Source organism: Diadema antillarum, unplaced genomic scaffold, assembly GCF_040938485.1.
Source record: "Diadema antillarum isolate AM-2024a unplaced genomic scaffold, OU_Dant_1.0 scf00000099, whole genome shotgun sequence".
NCBI lineage: Eukaryota > Metazoa > Echinodermata > Echinoidea > Diadematoida > Diadematidae > Diadema > Diadema antillarum.
The window spans coordinates 5,343,219-5,363,843 of record NW_027270988.1 but is presented as its reverse complement, the minus strand read 5'-3'; the positions used below and the strand labels follow the sequence as shown (position 1 = coordinate 5,363,843).

Genomic DNA, 20,625 nt, shown 5'->3' with positions numbered 1-20,625 from the left:
AAGAATTTTAAAAAAATGTCCATGCAATGTCATCATCACACCTATTTGTCTCACGTGTGTCTCTTTATTGTCTCAGGACAGAACATTGTCTGCTGTACATTGGTTTGTATCATGAATTGATTATTCAACAAAGAAAACATGAATCAAGCACATGTTATTGCAAGCGATTTGCCTTTTGTTATATGAAGCACATTTCTTTTGTTTTTTGTTTTTTTTTGTCAGTGGCACTTGGAAATTTTCGTTTTAATAGTGTTCGTCGAAACCAAATTTTTCATCATAGACTCTTGTGGTAATAAATTTTGGACCTAAATTTTGTGACTTTTTAGAGGTGCGAGTTTTCTTCAATTTGTCTCCTACAAATGAAATTTGTAAGATTGCAACTGCTGATCTACAATTTTAAACTTTTTTTTACTTTTTTTTTCTCAAAATTTCTCCCCCCAAAAAATGTTACAAAATAGAGAGATTAGCTTTTTCTTGTCCAATTAGGTAGTGAGAGATAATGATCGCAAAATTGCTTCTCGAAATGAGGTTCATGAATGGTGCAAAGTAATGGAGGAATTGTTGAATTATTGGCATCACTCAACAAAAGCATTCATAAACTGGAATGCATGACAAAAACACATACAAATGTACATGTATTACATTTACATCGAGAATTGGATGCGCAAAACCTATGACAATTCACAACACATTAGAATTAAGTCAGTTTGAATACTAGTGCATTGACTTTTTATGATGTATACTGTGTGATATCGAATAATGGTACACTGTATTAAAAAAAAAAAAGGTTAACAACCACCTGCTATCAATGATTGATCAAATTTGGATATTTGATTGATTGATTGAACTTGGAAACACGGTCATTCGGTGAGGTGCTATTCACAGGCAATCCTGGGGGGCGTACGGGGAGTCAGCGCCTCGATTTTACAGATGAACGGCATGACTTCCAGGCAGTAGACGTCATTCCACCCCTGGCGGCCGTCATCGCCGACATGACGGCGCCAGATGTGCACACAGTCCTCGACCTGCTCACCGTAGTAGCTGTTGGAGGGCTCACCGGGCTGCCAGTTCCCGTAGTCGTACGCCGAGCCGTCGGTGTAGTTCCACGGGCCGTCGGCTTCGTTCTGGTGCAGACCGATCCAGAAACCTTGGAACGGCCGCCGGTTGACGCGGTCATGCTGATTGGCAAATTGATAGAGGAGAAGAAAATTAGTGAACAAAAGATTCGCTTTATATCAATTTACTGTATTTGTATTTCCAACTTGATTCTTCATTTCTAATTTTAAAGGAGACTTCCGAATGATATTCAGACTTTTATATTCAAACATCTGTTGGTTATACTGCATGGGTACAGAGTTTCAGAATTCATAGTGACTGGGATGAAGAATAGGAAACGTTTTGAAAACAACAAATCACAATGAACAAGGATGATGACATGAGGGATTCACCGTAAGAACTGCACGAGTTAGGGTTCAACGAAGCAGAGTAAAAGAAGAAACCATGCATAAACTCTACACACGTGAACTTGGCAAGCGGTATCGTAGTGGAATTAGACCCTACTACATTGCTACATTTCTGAAATATGTAATCCTCGCTTCTATGTCATCACCCTTGTTCAGAGTAATTTTCTTCGTTGTTGTTTTTTTTTTCTTCAAGTATTGGTTTCTCTGCTCAAAGACCACAATAGATAATACACAAATGTATACATGGAGCTGTCGGTTTATGTTGGCCACATGAGGTGAAGTTATGAACATCGTCTGGACTTCCCCTCATCTTGACTGTTAATTCTATTCATTTCGTCAGAGAAATGCAGCCTTTTCAGACTTCTCAAATAAATACAACTGTACATGCATAGGATTAATATGAATATAGGGTATAGGGTTATATGGTGTGCCGTGGAGGCGTACATACATGGACCGGGGGCCCAGAAGATTTATTCAGCCGAAGAGGGTCACAAGGTTTGATGGTTTCATCATACTAATCAGGGCTCGACACTAACGGTGGCCCGGTGGCCCGGGGCCACCAAAAACGCGCGTCGGGCCACCCAAATTTCAGAAATGAAGATTTTGGTGGCCCAATCGGGCCACCAAAAAGTCGGATAATTGCCTTTACTTTTGTAGATGGACAGCGGTAACAATCGGCTCCGTAAGATGCTAAAAAAAATGTCAGATGTTTGCTTTTTATTTTGGAAATGAATAACGGTAATACTCGACTCCGTATGATACTGAAATAAATGTTGGATGTTTGGTTTTGCGTTCGGAGATGAATAAGGATAACATTCGGCTCCAGAAGATGCTGAAATAAATGTGGAATGATAGCTTTGACGTTCGGAAATGAATACTAATAATAATCAACTCCGTACGATGAGAAAATAAATGCCGGATGTTTGCTTTTACGTTGGAAAGTAAATAGCAACAATTATTCAGCTCCAGAAGTTGCTAAAGTAAGTGTCGAATGATCCCTTTGACGTTCGGAAATGAATAAACATGATATTCAACTCCATATAGATAGTAAAATAAATACCGGATGTTCACGTTCAGGTGAATGATAAGAATAATGTCTCATGTTTGCTTTTATGTTCAAATGTATACAGCAACAACATTCAGCTCCGGAAGATGCTAAAATAGATGTCGGATATTAATTTTGCGCTGACGTTCAGAAATGAATAACAATAATATTCAACTCCATATAGATAGTAAAATAAATGTCGGATGTTCACGTTCAGGTTTGAAGTAAATATCAATAACAGATCAGCTGCGGAAGATGCTAAAATAAATATTGAATGATCCATTGCCCTTTGACGTTCGGAAATGAATAACAATAATATTCAACCCCGAATGATGATAAGATAAAATTTAATGTCGGATGTTTGCTTTTACTTTCGAAAGTAAATAGCAATAACATTCGGCTAAGGAAGATGCTAAAATAAATGTCAGATGATTTCTTTTACGTTCGGAAGTGAATAGCAGTAATATTCTGCTCCATACGATGCTAAAATAAATGTCGGACATTAGCTATTACATTTCGAAATGAATAACAGTAACTTTCGGCGGCGTTTAATGGTAAAAATAAATGTCTGATGTCTGCCTTGACGTTCGAAAATGAAAAACAGTAAAATTCGGCTCCGTATACAATGGTAAATTGTCAGATAATTCATTTCACTTTCGGAAGTGGACATCAGTAACATTCGGCTCCGTACGATAATAACATAAATGTTGGATGTTTGCTTTTTTAATTTGAAAATGAATAACGGTAATATTCTGTTCCGTACGATGCTAAAATGAATAACAGATAATTGCTTTTACATTTGAAATGATTAACGGTATCAATCGGCTCAGTTGGATGCTAAAATAAATTGGGGATGTTTGCTTTCACGTTCAGAAATTAATAAGGATAACATTCAGCTCCGTAAGATGCTGAAATGAATGTCAAATCTTTGCTTTTACATTTGGGAAAAAAAATAATGGTAACATTCGGCTCCGTATAGGTGTTAAAGTACTAGTAAATGTTGGATAATTGTTTTTAGAATCAGAAATGAATAACGGTAACTTCGTGCTCTTTATAATGCCAAAACAGATGTCGGATGTTCACAATAACGTCTGCAAATGCTCCCTCTCTATTGTTTCAAACGTAAGTTTTGACCACCTAAATAGGCATCAACTTTTATAGTAATCTATAAGCCTATTTGCTACATCTTAGAACTCAGAATAACGGTAAGATGATTGAATTTTCTGTTCATTTATCTTAGACATGGGTACATGTATCACTTCAGTAATACTTAATATTTCATTTTCTGTGTTCAGTAGGACCAATTTAGTATTTCTTATGTTTTTGTTGATTTTTTTTTCTCGGGCCACCAGATTTTACTTTCGGGCCACCAAGAAATAAAAATCAATGATTTTGGTGGCCCGATCGGGCCACCAAAAATAAAAGTTAGTGTCGAGCCCTGCTAATATGTGGCCTAGGGTCAATAAAATGAATTACTGGCAAGTCGCATCCTGTACCGTAAGCCTATAGGGGCCACAAGAAAGTGCCCCAAAATGCATTTATTCAGCCGAAGGGGGTCATGGACAAAAGTTGGTGGATATTGTCCTTTGGATGTACGTGTACTTGTTATGAAAACAGCAAAGCCAGTAATTTTATCCTGTACGGCGCCCCAGACAGTAGCAAATAGTTATGAAAAAATGTGCAAAAACATAATTGAAAGAAGGGGCGTGTATATATATATATATATATATATATATATATATATATATATATGTATATATATATATGTATATATATATATATATGTATACACATATATATATATATATATATATATATATATATATATATATATATATATATATCCAGCATACTAACAAACTTATATCGTATTACGAACCTTTATTCTTTTTCAGAATAATGAACTGTAACACCACAACGCAACGATCCTATTCTGTCATCACACAGCATTTGCAGATGCGTTGTGATAACATCATGTTACGCGATTTATAATGGATTTTGCAGTTACAGGAGGAGGGTTACACACATCTGTTTTCCCTTAAAAGCGTGCTTATCTCTATAGCAGTAAAACAAAACAAGCAAAACATGAAAACGTGTCATAGTATAAGTGTCGGTGGGTCAAAATTAGGATCGATGGATGGTAATACATCAGCGCTTGAATATACAAACAGAACATACTGCTACCCAAACCAGGAGAAATGATTCTTGTAAGTTTTGAAAGTGAACACTTTTTGTTCACTGGACGCTCACTCGTGCAGGAGTGAATACACATGCCAATCTCATCTATGTACAGGAAATAGTTGAAAAGTGTATTAGATAATACACCACGAGTAAATATTTTTTCCACAAAACCGTATGTACACTGTTGGAAAGTCATGTATAGGATCCTATCTTATGACGGAGAGGATATTGCCAGATTGCTGTGTGTATGGTGAAGATCATTAATTACCTATTAGAAAGTAATATCCTGAAGTACTTGGTTTAGCAGCCATTTAGACATCATACATTTATATGACATTTTTCCAGCACGGTTATTCTAAAACTGTATACATTCATGTAACATCTTTGGCATGAGATAATACACTGTAGGCAGTTTGACGCTGTAGCCTATGTTTCAATCTGTGTAAACGGTAACGTACGAATGTTCTCTGGAAGTACCTGATATTTCTCTTTTAATCATGCTGTTGGTGATCATTATCCATTACCATCAAACACTGTAACAGCTAGGGGCAGTAAAAAAATATAACATTGAGGAGTACAAAAAACTTTTCCTTTTTTTTGACTGTCAAACCTTCAGAATGAACCCTATTTTATTTTCAGACTAACAAATCTTCCCACAAACAACGTCTTTTCAATCTCTGCATTAACGAACCGTCAGAACGCGACTAAATTTGGATAGATTATTTCTATTGTATTATTGAACTTAAAAACGCGTAAAGTGAACGGAATTTGTTTGTTTGAGTAACTGACAGTTGGAATAATGGACCTGATATTATGTTTTTTGTCACTTTGCCGGCATACAAACAAACATCATCCGCATAACCGAAGAGGAAACATACGTTACCATCATTTGTAGAACTTTTCACTCAGTAGTTGTGAAGAAAAGTTCATGATATTTGTCTTGTGAATTCTCCAAACACGTAATGTTAACATTCTTTGAAGAAGGTGTAAAACATTCAAGGCCACATTCTTATCAAAACTGACGCAATGATATTCCTTGGCCAAAGCTCAACTGTATCATATTCATCAAAGCTATTTGTCTGTACTCTAACCCGCCATATAGCACAATGTTCGCGAGGAACTTTGATAGCTATATATTTCATCGATGAAAACAAATAATTTCATTGTCACGGCTACTTTGAAAGATTCGTAGATGCTTTACTAGTATTTGAAATTGTTTGGTAACGTAAGTTGTAAGCGAGGATCTTGAGGTTGTAGTTCAATATTCTCCTGACGCAAAATTCCAGTGTACTTGGTGCGTACAATGTTAGAAAATTATTTCGAAAGTTCATGGCCTCATTTTGAACGAGTAATAAAAGTCATTTGAAGAACTTGAAATTCCAATGTTGTGAAAAAGTTATTTGAGTCGATATAATGGGATTGGCCCCTATAAATACGCAGGAAGGAAAGAATAGCAAGGGTCGCCAGTGCCGTCACTGCAGCAACAACCTGCCATCACTGTCCATCGTCTAGCATCCCGTAAGCCAGTAGCCCTACATATGGATGTCTCTTCCATCACTGGGACACTTTGACTCCACAAGTGAATGGCGTATTATAGATGTTATGGTCTGATGCTGTCTCCAACACAACTCTAGTCACGTGCAAAAGTGCAGCACTATCACTGACCCGACAGCAAAGTCAGAGGGCTTCAACCTCCCCCGGAAACAGCGGCGGCTCACCCCGAACTGCGTCCGAACCCTACATGCATGGACAGGCCACCGTCTACACAATCATAAGGCCCCCATGGGAAGGCGAACATGGCGACCATGGCGATCTGTGACGATTTAACAAATTGTGGCGCGATCGCCGTCCGTCTTCATTTTTGGCCTCCGAGGCGATTACACTATAGGCTACGGTTTCTCTACGCTCAACCTGCGCTGTAGGCGTCAGGGACGTGGAGGTTCGGGCCCCCACACTTTTTTCAACCCGGAAGTGCGTAAGTGGCACTAAAATAGAAATAGATAGAGATCTTGAAGTATGGCGGCGGTGAGGTTATGTGTTTTCTCTGAAGACCTTGTTTTTATAACACCCGGAAATGGGAGGGGAGAGAATGAGCAGAGGACCTTTTTTTTTTTTTTTCTGCTTGTTTCCCGTTAGCTCATGAAACCCGGAAGTGGGTCCCCACACTTTTGGAAACACTGCCGCGGGGGTCGCGGCGCCGGTGTCACGGTCGATCCGTTCCGGGTTCCGGGGGAACCGATATACTGGCCGAATCCAGTCGATTACTTAGTAGTTCCGCGGAACGAATATACCGCACAATAGGCAGTACGCAGAAACGTTCCGCAACCGCCGATCCTATCCGGGTTGTGCGAGTAGGCCTCATTAAAAACAAAATAATATCTGTTTATTGTGGATGCCTATACCAAACCTAAAAAATCCAAGCAAGCTATTTCTTCATTTTTCAAATGATATTAAGGACAAATCTATATTTACGTTCTGATAATTTCCCTTTAAATGAATAATATTATAGCCTCGTACAAGTGGCGCGAAGAAATGAATTACTGTAGGGCCTACAATGTATTAGCTAGATAGCATGCATAAAACCAGAGCTACCAAGTCTCACGCATTCTGCGTGAGACTCAAGCATTTAGGGTCTGTCTCACGATCTCACGCTTGGCACCCATTTTTCTCACGCATCTGGTGAAGTCTGCAATTTGGGCTAAAAATAAGGAACATAGCTCAAAGGATTAGAGTAATAGTTGCAATTGAAGGTATATTTCCCTTTTGCCTTTCAAAATTAGTAAAAAATAGTCACCTAAGTATGCACCAGATCGCATCATTAAGAGCTAATAATTTAAAAAAGCTCCCTATACCATGGGAGGGGGACACCCTCCTCGTTCACGTGCGCATGCGCGCGAGCGCCGAGACGCCGAGTCATAAAAATCTCACTCATAAAAGTTTTTTGAACTTGGCATCTCTGTAAAACGTACGAGTCGATCATCTGGAGCCGTTGCACAGACAGTGTGGTGCGATTAGCCTTTATTTATGGACAAAACTTCAAAGAATAGTTCAAGGAAAGAGCATGATAATACTATAGTTATAGGTCCTACATTTTTAAGAGACTTCTTGAAGTGGGAAGGAAGAGAGAGGGAGGTTTTGCTGGTAGGGTACAGCGTGGATACTTTTTTTTTTCAGTGAGCTTTGTTCTGATAAGAAAATGATTGTTCAGCTGTACTTCAAAACAAAAAAGAATGTTGGTGTAATAGTTTGCAAACAGGGGACTGAAATGGAGCTATGCATGTGGATTTCATTTCATTTATCTATTTTATTCTCATTTTTCTTTCAACAAAACATAACACAAAGTAAATCAAAAATGCAATCATAAGCAAATATACATTACAAAGTATGGCATTCAATGGTAATTAACAAACTAATAAAGATATGCACACATACTGGAATTACAAAGTTATGTTTGCAGGGTAAAAATGAGAACTAAGAGGTCCACTATATAAAATAGCATTGCTTGTAGATTTTAGACCACTCTAAAATATCTTCAAAAATACTTATTATAGTTACAAGTACGTAATGCATAATGCAAAAAAAAAGACAAAATGAAACAAACAACAGAGACACAACAACAGGACATGACTAAACTGAGGGGAATATACGAATGAAAGGATTAGAGCAAAAACAAAATCAAAGGAAGAAGGAGAGAAAGAGAGAGAGAGAGAATGCCTACGCGCTGAACAGAATAAACGGAAGAGGAGATTTATTGATTAATCACTTAAATTGTCCACTCTGGAAATTCTTTATACATTGGATATCGCAACAAAATAAACATTCAATACATCACAGGTACACCACAATCAGACATGTCATAGAGTACAAAATGAAACTCACTCACATTAACATACAGTAACGTATGCACGATAATAACGTAATACATAACCCGACATTTACAACTACATGTATACGAACTATCAATATACAGCTGTATATCACTTTCATATAATTATTGACCCAGTTGAAAAAGAAACAAATCTTTAACTTTCTTAATCTTATATTTTTGATGAACAATGAATCTGAGTGACGAAACCCCACAGATAATACGAAGTAGGGCCTACTTTTTTTGCAATAACAATCATTTATCTAATAAAATTTGATGGACGCTGCCCCATGCCAAAATTTCGTATTTGAGATAAGGTAATATTAAAGAAAATACAATGTTAACATAGAAGACGTTGGAATGTGATACCAGTATTACGTGTAATCATTTTACTTATTTTGATAACATGAGGCCTCCACGAAAGTTTTTCATCTACTGTGATACCAAGAAATTTTACATATGATACACGATCTAATCGAGTATCATCAAAATAATATCTGTGCTTAATATTTATAAGGATTTACTAAAAAGATACTTAATTTTCTGAAGGTTTTATGAAGATCTTATCCACTGAGTTACTTTTTTTTTCAAATCAGAGTTGACGGTGTCTACGAGAGTAACTGGGTTTTGATGAGAAAAGGAAACATTTGAATCATCATCAAAATGCAAAAATGAAAATATGTCAGATGATTTGCAGAAGTCATTGATATAAACTATAAGAAGTAAAGGACCTAATTTATATTACCCTGAGGGACGCCACATTTAATAATTGAAACTTGAGTTATTCTCGTTCAGAGAATATTGTTTTTCGGTTCTCCTGAACCACTCCAAGGCCTTCTCCCGTATGCCATAATGAGACAATTTATGGATTAAAATTTCTTTATCTAAAGCTGTTGATTTAAAGCTATTATAACTCGAGATGAATAACATTTTCCTTTGTTTACTTTTCTCCTTATTTTTCTCCTTCGCATCTCAATCTCTTCTTTATTTTTTAAAAGAAAATGTAACTTTTTTGTGGAACACCAGATTTCGGACATAGGGTGCACTGTTTGGATATTCAAGTTAGGGTACCGACTGAGCCAACTCAGGCTACCGACTGAGTTGGCTCAGTCGGTAGCGCGTCTGCCGGGTTCGAACCCGAGTCTGGACTGAGCAATGTTGTGTGTAAACATACCGTCCCCTCTAGCAAGAGGCAAAACACTCTGTCCTTCGGATAGGACATAAAATGGAGGTCCCGTGTATGAGAGAGTCACAGCTCATGCACGTAAAAGATCCCGCTTCATTTATTCATCGCAAAGAGCAGGGTGTCTAACCCGGTGAAGTGGTCCCACCCCACATCCGACTGGACCCCATGGAAGACCAGCTTAGTGTAGCTGAATATGGGCTATCCAGCCATCTTCACAGATGGAAAATGAACAACAACAACAACAACAAGAGTCACAAATTTACGTGAGTACCCCATATTTTGCATGCACTCTAATTTCTTTCAAGGGGAGGACTAGTAACTGATCAATGGGAATCAGTGGGAATGCTCGGGGATGATTGCTCCAATTCTAGTGGGTTTCATTATAGAGTACATTAATATGATTATCTATTGTTGTATGAACATTATTTGCTTCAACGGTCTCATATTCAAGTAATGTGTTGTTTAATTCCCCGTCAATGTACAGGCATGCTAACCCGGAAACATTAAACTGCTCATTACTTGAATATGAGACCATTATGAAGCAAATGAATTTCACAGAACAAAAAATGTACTCTTAAATGAATCCCCCAAGGATAGGAACAATCATCCCCCAGCATTCCCACTGATTCCCAACTTATAATTGTTATATCTCAACCAAAACTTATATACTGTATCCCTTTAGAATACCTTGCCTGTTTGAAGTAATCTCTGTGTATAGATAAACCGCCTCCCCAAAAGACAAACACACACACACACACATTCATATGCACATATACACGGACACAAGATATAATAACAGGGGCGTCACCAGCTTTTTTTCAAGGGGGGTGCGTTTTGACACTAAATGTTTACGTGATTTTTTGGACAGACATTATTTTTGAATATAGGAAGCTCTCAATCCCTAGACTTTTACTGTTTTTTGAGGGAAACCAAGCGGGGAAAGGGCACCGGCGTAGCTAGGATTTCATCTGGGGGGGGGGGGGGGGTAGTATGCGAGGGAGCGAGCAAGGGTGGGGGGAGGGTGTGGAAGTGCCGGAGGGGGTTGCACCCCCTTAATGGACTATGGAATGACGGTGTGAAACGACAAATTACTGGCAGCGGTATCAGGAGAATGGCATAACGACTACATGCGAGCGAGGGGAGCGAGCGAGCTTGAAAATTTTGACATTTTACAGTCCAAAAACTGCCGTTTGTAGCCATATTTTTTTGCTTTGTAAATTAAGGGAGGGTGCGCACCGGGCGCAACTGCTGGCAGTTACTGGCAGCAACATCAGGTGAATGGCATAATAATTAAATGCGAGCGAGCAAAGAGAGCGAGCTTGGAAATTTTGACATTTTACAGTCCAAAAACTGCCGTTTGTAGCCATATTTATTTGCTTTGGAAATTGAGGGGGGGGGGTGCACCGGGCGGAACTGCTGGCAAGTACTGGCAGCAACATCAGGTGAATGGCATAGCAATTAAATGCGAGCGAGCGAAGAGAGCGAGCTTGAAAATTTTGACATTTTACAGTCCCAAAAGTGCCATTTGGAGACATATTTTTTCGCTTTGGAAATAAAGGAGGGGTGGGGGGCGCAACGGGCGCAACTGCCGGTAATTACTGGCAGCAACGTCAGGAGAATTGCATAACAATTAAATGCGAGCGAGTGAGCGAGCGAGCGAGCGAGCGAGCTTGAAAATTTTTACATTTTACAGTCCCAAAACTGCCATTTGTAGCCATATTTTTTTTTTTTTTTTTGCTTTGGAAATTAAGGGGGGGGCGCACCAGGCGCAACTGCCGGCAATTACTGGCAGCAACATCAGGTGAATGGCATAGCAATTAAATGCGAGCGAGCGAAGAGAGCGAGCTTGAAAATTTTGACATTTTACAGTCCCAAAACTGCCATTTGGAGACATATTTTTTCGCTTTGGAAATAAAGGAGGGGTGGGGGCGCAACGGGCGCAACTGCCGGTAATTACTGGCATCAACATCAGGAGAATTGCATAACAATTAAATGCGAGCGAGCGAGCGAGCTTGAAAAGTTTTCTTTTTACAGTCCCAAAACTGCCGTTCTTAGCCATATTTTTTTCGCTTTGGAAATTAAAGGGAGAGGGGCACCGGGCGGAACTGCTGGCAATTACTGGCAGCAACATCAGGTGAATTGCATAACAATTAATGCGAGCGAGCGAAGAGAGCGAGCTTGAAAATTTTACATTTTACAGTCCAAAAACTGCCGTTCTTAGCCATATTTTTTCGCTTTGGAAATTAAGGAGGGCGCACCGGGCGCAACTGCAGGCAATTACTGGCAGCAACATCAGAAGAATGGCATAAAGATTAAATGCGAGCGAACGCAGCGAGCGAGCTTGAAAATTTTGACATTTTACAGTCCCCAAAGTGCCGTTTGTAGCTATATTTTTTCACTTTGGAAATTAAGGGGGGCGCACCAGGCGCAACTGCCGGCAATTGCTGGCAGCAACTTCAGGAGAATGGCATTACGACTAAATGCGAGGGAGAGGAGCGAGCGAGCTTGAAAATTTTGACATTTTACTGTCCAAAAACTGCCGTTTGCAGCTATTTTCCTTTTTTTTTGCTTTGGAAATTAAGGGGGGGGGACGCCCGGTGCACCCCTCCCCTGGATCCGCCACTGGTAGTCAAGGGTGTGGGTTTATGTTCATGACTGGGGGAGGTATGACCAGCGAGGTGACGTCGAAGTGACCAAGCGGGGAAAGGATGTCCAAAATCTGCACTTTAGAGTATCCCTAAACTAATTGTGCGTGTTTGTTTGTGTGTGTGTATTATATACATGGAAAAGTTAGGAATTAGCCCAGGTCAAGTCTTTTTATTGGCAATGCAAGACATTTTTATATAGACTAGTATGTAAAGCAACACTGCAAAATCAACGATCTAGCTTTGATATAACGAAGTTTAAGGTACAAAGGTGTACATTCTACATCACATTGCGCAACATTGTAGCGACTCTTCGTTCGGATGTACTGAGTACACTGCGCACATCCTGCTTATATGCAGAATGCCAACCAGGAATCACAATCTTTTGTCGGGGCCAGGCTTTTTGAACAATGTTTCACACTATATACCTATTTAGTTATGGTTAAAAGAAATCATAGAAAAATATCTTATTTCTGGATCACCCTTTCATTCAAAAGCAGTTTACTAACACTTGAACTACTATTTCGGTAATTTTTTATTTTTTTTTTAAACCAGCGGATTGGGAGGGGGCGCACCCCCCCCCCCCTCCGTAGTTACGCCACTGCTTTTGGGTGAAATAATTGGACAGATTTCTTGAATTCTAACAAAAAAGCAAGAAAATCTTTTCATCGCGGGAAATTATGATTATGTGGGGTGGGGCAAATGGTGCGCTTGCCTTCCAATGTTTTTATGGGGGCAACATTTTTGTTTTCTTTCAAAAGCAAGAAAATCTTCTAATTTCGGGAATTATTAATATGGGGGGGGGACAAAACTAAAATATGCTTGCCCCTTCATTTCTTTTTTAATGAGGCTAAGGCTCGCTCTTGGGCTGGCAATATGGATTGGTCAGAACGTACATATAGACCCTACATTCACGTACTTGTAAGTAGCACACGTATACATGCAAACGTGTATAAGTGCTCCGTATGGTACGGATGTACAATACGGTCGATAAATAGTAAACACTGTAGAATACTAATAGATACGTATAAAATCAGTGCTGCCAGAACCAGGGGTGCGATTTGTGTGTGTGTGTGTGTGTGTGTGTGTGTGTGTGTGTGTGTGTCCCTGGTGCAAAAAAACAATAGAAAAGAATAATTATTTAGCGTCCGGCGTTGAGGTCGCTCGCAGACTGATTTTTTTTTTTTTTTTTTTTTTTAAGGTTCTGGAGGGGGGTGCGTTCGCACCCAACGCACCCCCCCTGGTGACGCCCATGTAATAAAGACAACTGAACACACAAAAACAAAATTCATCCCATCATTTTTAGTTGCTACAACTGAAAAATAAAGAACCAAACGAACATGCATGTATGACGTTGGCGTTTATATTGGTCGTTATATCGCACTAAAATGATTAGACTCTGTGCCCTGAAAATAGACATTAAAATGAAGGTGGACTATTTGAGCTCATACGTATGTTTAATATGAAGTTCCTTGTATTACAGTAGTTAACATGAAGCATGCCGAACATCCCAATTACAGTAACTCATTCGGTTATTTTGTTCAAAATGATTCAAATCAGAGAGAGGTTGGTATGACCAACGACACATCGTGCAGAACTCTACAGAGCAGAGTTCTGTGACTGTACCATGGCCACCATGACGACGAAAGAGATAAGGGAGGGGAAAAAAGGAATCGCTTTGTAGTCCGGGTTTCAAATTGGCAACTTTGTTCGGTTGGCTGGTCAGAGAGATTTGGAGAAGTTCATTGGCTGTAGAGGGAGACTGGAAGAGTACATTTTACTGAAGGGGTGTTTCCCCATTACCACTTTGTATACATTGTACGGTAGAGACCCGGATCGAATCGGCGGTGGGGGATCTTATCGGCGGTGAGGCAAAAATCCCGCCGATTGGATCCGGGGGATCCGATATACCGGCCAAAGTCCGCCGATAAGTTCCGGCGGAACTTATCGACTGGCCGGAACGGATCGCCTGTGACACCGGCCCTGGGCGATAGCGCCACTATGATAATACGACTCTGCCACGTTGTTGCCATTTCCAGGCCGACGAGACGCGCTGCTTCTGCGATCGAACCGACTGTGTTGCGATATTCGTACGCTTATCAAGACCTCGCTACAACAGTGATTCCACGATCGGAGCGACCGTGATACGTTTACGCCGGGCCCATGCTACGATCTCAAGCGATCGGGGTATGAAATGGGTTTAATGATTGAATTTCTTGAGGCAGATGTCAGTGTCCCACCGACATGGATATGCAGAATATGGTTTATATCTTAGCATTCTAGAACACATCAGTTAGAACATGATGCGAAATTGTCTATTAGTTAAGTCATCCGTTCAATTAAAAGGGTAAAATGATAATACTAAAGAACCGGCTTACGAGGAAAGTATATAAATCGTATCCTAGAATGAGACTATTATTTTCATGAAGATATATTTGAAAAGATTACAACTTAATTTACTTTCATTGACTTAGAATGGTACATGACAAACAATTTAATAAACAGAGTAGATTCGTACTGAGTATACGCGTGGCAAATTAATTTTATACGTTTTTCTCCATGAAGTCCACCCTTCTTGGTCTGTGCATCACTTTCTATGGTTGGTCCCTGTTATGCAATACTGTAAAAGTGGTAATTTTCATGGGCGATGGGGGTCACTTTCGATGCGCTTGAGTTACGCCTAACGCGTTGCTACCCCGTCAGAGTTACGAATGTGGCGCTTTTAATGCGCTCGTGAGCGATTTGTATACGCTCTAAACCCACGGCGACCTCGCTACGAAAGTTTTGGACATGTTCAAAACTTCCGTAGCGAGGTCGCCGACCATGGCGATACGGTGGCGAGTACTGGCGACTCTCCGCGCTTCTGAACTGCTAAAGACACGATGGAGAAGATTTAAAGCGATCAAGCCACGATCCGTCACGCTTTGTCTATTTTTGATGATTTGAATTGCACTGATAATGTTAACACTGGCGAAGCACAAAATGCTCTTCGGGAGCGACCCCATGAACTAATCAAAAGTAAAATTAATAATTTGATGAATGGTTCAATTCCTCCACTCAGAAAGAGGGGTCTAAAATTTGCCCATTTGAATATTCGTATAGTTTAATTTCTAAATTGATGAACTTAGATTACTTCTGAGACATACATCACTTGATGTCATTGGTTTGAATGAGACATTTTGTGATTCCATGATTGATGATTCTGAATTGCATATCGATGATTATATCCTATTACGTAGAGACCGTACAAGACATGATGGCGGTGTGGCTGTATATATTTCCAAAAGATTCAACTATAAAATAAGAGACGACTTGAATTCATCTACTTTAGAATGCATTTGGTTTGAATTGCATTATCCAAATAAGCCTTCCATCCTTGTAGGGGAATTCACAGTCCTCCGAATTCTCACGTTGATTTCTTTGACGAATTAGACAGGACTTTGGACTCTGCTCTCTCGGAACATTTGAGTTGTATTATATTAGGTGATTTCATTTGTAATTATATGCCACACCAACATGATGTGAATGCCGAAAAAGTTATGTTTTATACAAATATGTACGGACTAAGTCAGTTAATTGATACTGCCACAAGAGTTACAAATACTGCTTCTACTTTAATTGAGTTGATATTTGTATCAGATAAAGAACTTTACAGTGAATGGGGAATATTTGAGACTAGCATTAGTGATCATTATTTGGTATATGCTATTCGGGACTTCAGTGCAAAGATCCATCAAAAATCTGAATGTGCGGAATTTCGCTCATTCAAAAATCTTAATGAGGAGGAATTTTATATTGATTTGAGAAGTGCTCCGTGGCAGGTCATCAAATATATAGACGACGTTGATGATGCGTGGGATATGTGGTTGACCCTTTTCATGTTATCAACAAGCACATACCTTTGCGTAAAAAGCGGATAAGAAAACATGCATGTCCATGGATATCTGATGAGATTGTTAAGCTCATGACGGAACGTGATAAAGTTCTCAAAGCTGCTAAAACTAACAATAGTGATGATCTTTGGAATACCTATAAATATCTAAAAAACAAAGTTACTCATCTCATGAGAATAAGAAAAAAACAGTATAACACTGACCAAATTTTACAAAATCGTAACAACAGTAAGAAAATGTGGAAGAGCTTGAGGGAACTTACGCCTAAATCATCACCCATTTCTCCCAATACCATAAAGGTTGATGATGCAGAAGTATCGGACAACGCAAGTATTGCTGAAGCATTCAACAATTTTTTCATAATTATCTAATGCTACTAAAATTACAAAAGACCTGCAGAGGAATACTTCTCAAATGATATTAGATGAGGACAAAGGCTTTGTTCCATCTCATTCTCAATTTAATTTAAGTATGATAACGAGAGATTTTGTATTGAGACAGATCGAGCTTCTTGGCATAGATAAAGCAACCGGAGAAGATCACATCGGCTGCAAACTTTTAAAGATGACAAAGAATGTTATTGCAGAATCTCTTTGCGATATTATCAACAAATCCCTGTCTACGGGAGTTGTTCCACGTGAATGGAAAAAGGCTCGGGTAGTACCGATATTTAAAGCAGGAGATATTTCTTCGTTGAATAACTACCGCCCCATCTCAATCTTACCAACAGTGAGTAAGTAAAATTATCGAAAGGACCGTACATCAACAACTGAGCGAATTCATGAATGCGAATAATTTACTACACCCTAATCAATCTGGTTTTAGACCATTTCATTCCACATCAACTGCTCTTGCAAAACTTGTGAATCAGTGGTCTTTGAATATAGATAATAATCAAATTTCTGGAGTTGCCTTCATAGATCGTCGGAAGGCATTTGACACTGTAGATCATGACCTACTTTTACATAAATTAAAGTGTATAGGGTGTAGCAAGACGACTGTAGATTGGTTCAAATCCTATTTAAGTGACAGACAGCAAGTGACGCAATTCAAAGGAGCCAAGTCCCACCCTTCTACTATTAAATTGGGTGTACCTCAAGGGTCAATTCTTGGTCCCCTTTTATTTTCAATTTATGTCAACAGTCTACCCGAGTGTACTTCAGAAGGTGTTATAGATATGTACGCTGACGATACGACCCTCACTGTCAGTGCTAATGACGCAACAGTTTTAGAAGAAAAGATAACTGTTGCACTAAATAAAGTAATGGGGTGGATTAAGAAAAATCGGCTCGTCCTTAACCAGTGACAAAACTTCTGTCATGATTATCGGCTCCCGTGCTAATCTCGGGAAAATTGAAAATTTCAGTATTTCATTAGATGGTAGTTGGATTAAAAGAGTTCAGTTCACTAAATGTTTAGGTGTTTTGATAGATGAAGAACTGAAATGGTCTAAACAAATCGAAAATGTACGTAAACGTACCCAAAAAAAGTGTCTGCATGATAAAGAGAGCGAAGGCCTTTTTGCCCCAACAATCCCTAAAATTACTTTATAATAGTCTAGTGTTACCACAATTTGATTACTGTTCTGTTGTTTGGTCAGATTTCAATCCCATACAACTAAGCTGGAAAAAAAATCAAAAGAGGGCAGCAAGAATAATTTTGGACAAAACATATGACACACCGTCGGCTGATTTATTCAAAAGTCTTAAATGGATGACACTAGACAAACGTTTTGATTTCAGCCGCGTTATGATGATATATAAATGCGTCCATAACTTAGCACCTTCGTACCTTCAGGTGTACTTAGTTAAGCCTAGTGATGTACATGAACATCATACAAGGCTAATAGACAGTGGAAATCTACGTGTGCCAAGATTTCGCTCTGATTGTCACAAGTGCAGCCCAATCGTATCCTCTGTGCTTGAAAGGAAAAGGCTAGATCATTCAATTAGATCAGCTTCTTCCATATATTTATTTAAGAGATTGTTTCAGCAAAGTTGCTATTTGTAAGTAACACATGAAATTCATTCTGGGCTTTATCATTCCTGTATAATAGCGTTTTAATTGTTATTTCGGCATTCTGTTGCACTCTTGCTGTGGCATGTACTTTTTTTATATATTACTTTGCAATGTACAGTATGCTGGTATGTATCTACACTGTATATGTCATCTTCTGTATATACGTTTTGCTATTTAATGTACATAATGTTCATCAATATTATTCAGGGCTCCATGGAAGACCACTATTTATTGGTGAATGGACTACCCTGACAAAAGATTGGAAATAAATAAATAAATAAATTTTAAAAAAAAAATAAAAAAAAAATAAATAAATAAATAAATGATCGTAGTGGAATCGCCGTCTCGTGAGATGGGGTATAATGGGGGTTCTCGGCTAGCCCCGCGTACGTGACTGTGGTCATCCTGACCAAACCCTGCGTCGGAGACTGTCACCTGCGAAAGTTCTAACAGGCGGGCTTGAAGAACTTGCTCAAGCAAGTGATGCTGCCCTGAACTGGATCCACAGCTTAGATATCAACCTATAAGACTACAACCCCTTACCCAACCCGTTGTATTACATCATACGACAGAAGAAGAGAAAGAATATATACGAAATTATTTTACTGTGGTAGTGCGGAAAGCCCGTAAAAAGTAGGCGAAAGGTCCAAATCCCACTAGTTTCTCTTTTTTACATGTTTGTTAAGAATTGTAGATCAGCAGTTGCAATCTCTAATTTACAGAGAGAGACATTTTTATAACAATTTCTTATTGCTCATCCCCCCTCCCATATCAATATTCTCTTTCTGTCAACATGGTTAATGATTTTTTTTATTAAAAAAATTCATCTTATAAATGTAACATTACTTTGTTAACGTGGAGGCTTGAAATATCCTTTTCTAAATGATAAAAAGAAGGAACAAAAAAAAAAAAGACCAGAAACTCCCGTCTAGGATTCCAGCTAGTGCCTTACCCACTACTCCACATTGTTTTGGCTGGCGTCTCTTACACCTCTTGCAACTGATCATCAATTCTGTCTCATATTGGAGAGTATTGCATTAACAATTGTACATTTATATATTTTATTGCAATGGCAACCATATTTCTTTAAGAGTGATACTTGCAAACTGACGTCAATGTATTGTCATCTCTGAACATCTGCATACCTTGTTAACCTGTGATCTGAAATGAAACAAATTTGATTTTAATTAACTCGATTTGAATTCAGAGACCAAATCAACTTGAGAGTATACTCACTACCCAGTCAGGGGGGTCACCCACACTCGAGTGGTACAGCTCGTAGGCAAAGCGGTTCTCGCTCTCACTGTGCAGGGAGATGAGGTGGGCCATTCCGTTGGTCGTGAAGTGATGTTTACAGCTGGTCTCGGCCTCTGCCCAAGTCACTCTCTTCCCAAAGTAGCGGTAGCAGTTACCGTCGAACAGGTGCCATAAGACCGGGCAAGGGGGACCACAAGCACTGGTCAGGGCTGCCATGGCAACCGTCGCAAAGAGGAGGGCCAGCAAACGATTCATCTGAAGTATTGTATAGATAGTCAAAACATTTCATGTCAGACATGTTTATGATACTTTTTATAGATTGATTCCTGCAATGTGACCTAGCTCTCAATTTTCACACATATAAAAAGTTTACAAGGAAGGTTGCAACCGTTTCATTATTCGATACCCGTGGTTTATAAAATTAGATTTCTCTGTGTCCAATCCTGGCTTAATTCTACCCATGCGTTCAATTAAAAACCCTACATGCGCACTTATCACCGTCCCTTGAAGAGGAGGTTAGACAAGAAAATGAAACACACGGATTTGTGATTCCGAATAAAGAGAACACCTAAAACTATATTTCTTTAAAGTTTCTAACCGTTATCTGCTCAGATCTAGTTGAAGTGACTGCAGGTCTGCTGTGAGGAGCCGGCAGCGAGGACACAATGTTGTTTCAAGTAAGTAGAACTCGCTTCCAACGATTGACTGATATGGCTGATGTCTGCCTCTTTTATGCATAGATTGAGATTTATACCATGGAGCTAATTCCATGCCCAGACATCCAAATACTCGCAAGACCAATGCCGCATGCGCTGTAGAAGTCCTTGGAAATGACGAGGGAGTGACCTGTGATCCCTGCAGCTATAAAGGGGTACACCTGTAGTGTAGGGGTGGAATTCCACCTCCCTGGGTACACTGGCGAGCCAACATTTACCAGCGATGTCACGTCATGTTCAATTTATGTGATTTCAATCACAGATGCTCGATAGAAACTCGATGGTACATTTGAAAAGTAGGGGGTAATCTTTACCTCCCTGGTCCTGCATGGGTCGGTCAGATCATGGACGTTCC

The 20,625-nt window shown here is 39.3% G+C and overlaps 1 protein-coding gene across 1 annotated transcript; it reads right to left on the bottom strand.

Annotated features, from left to right (window-relative positions):
* Positions 1-875: 875 nt before the first annotated feature.
* Positions 876-20,258, bottom strand: LOC139718814 (C-type lectin domain family 19 member A-like). Its single transcript, XM_071630279.1, has 3 exons — positions 20,153-20,258; positions 19,534-19,809; positions 876-1,178 (listed from the first exon to the last, which is right to left on the bottom strand). The coding sequence occupies exons 2-3, from the start codon at positions 19,807-19,809 to the stop codon at positions 876-878; spliced, it is 579 nt and encodes a 192-aa protein (XP_071486380.1). The 5' UTR covers positions 20,153-20,258.
* Positions 20,259-20,625: the final 367 nt, after the last annotated feature.

Excerpts from the sequence above, each read along its gene's own strand:
- LOC139718814 (XM_071630279.1), bottom strand. The coding sequence starts at position 19,809 with ATGAATCGTTTGCTGGCCCTCCTCTTTGCGACGGTTGCCATGGCAGCC. Across the intron at positions 1,179-19,533 it reads GTGACCCCCCTGACTGGGTA|CATGACCGCGTCAACCGGCG; the intron begins GTGAGTATACTC and ends TTTGCCAATCAG.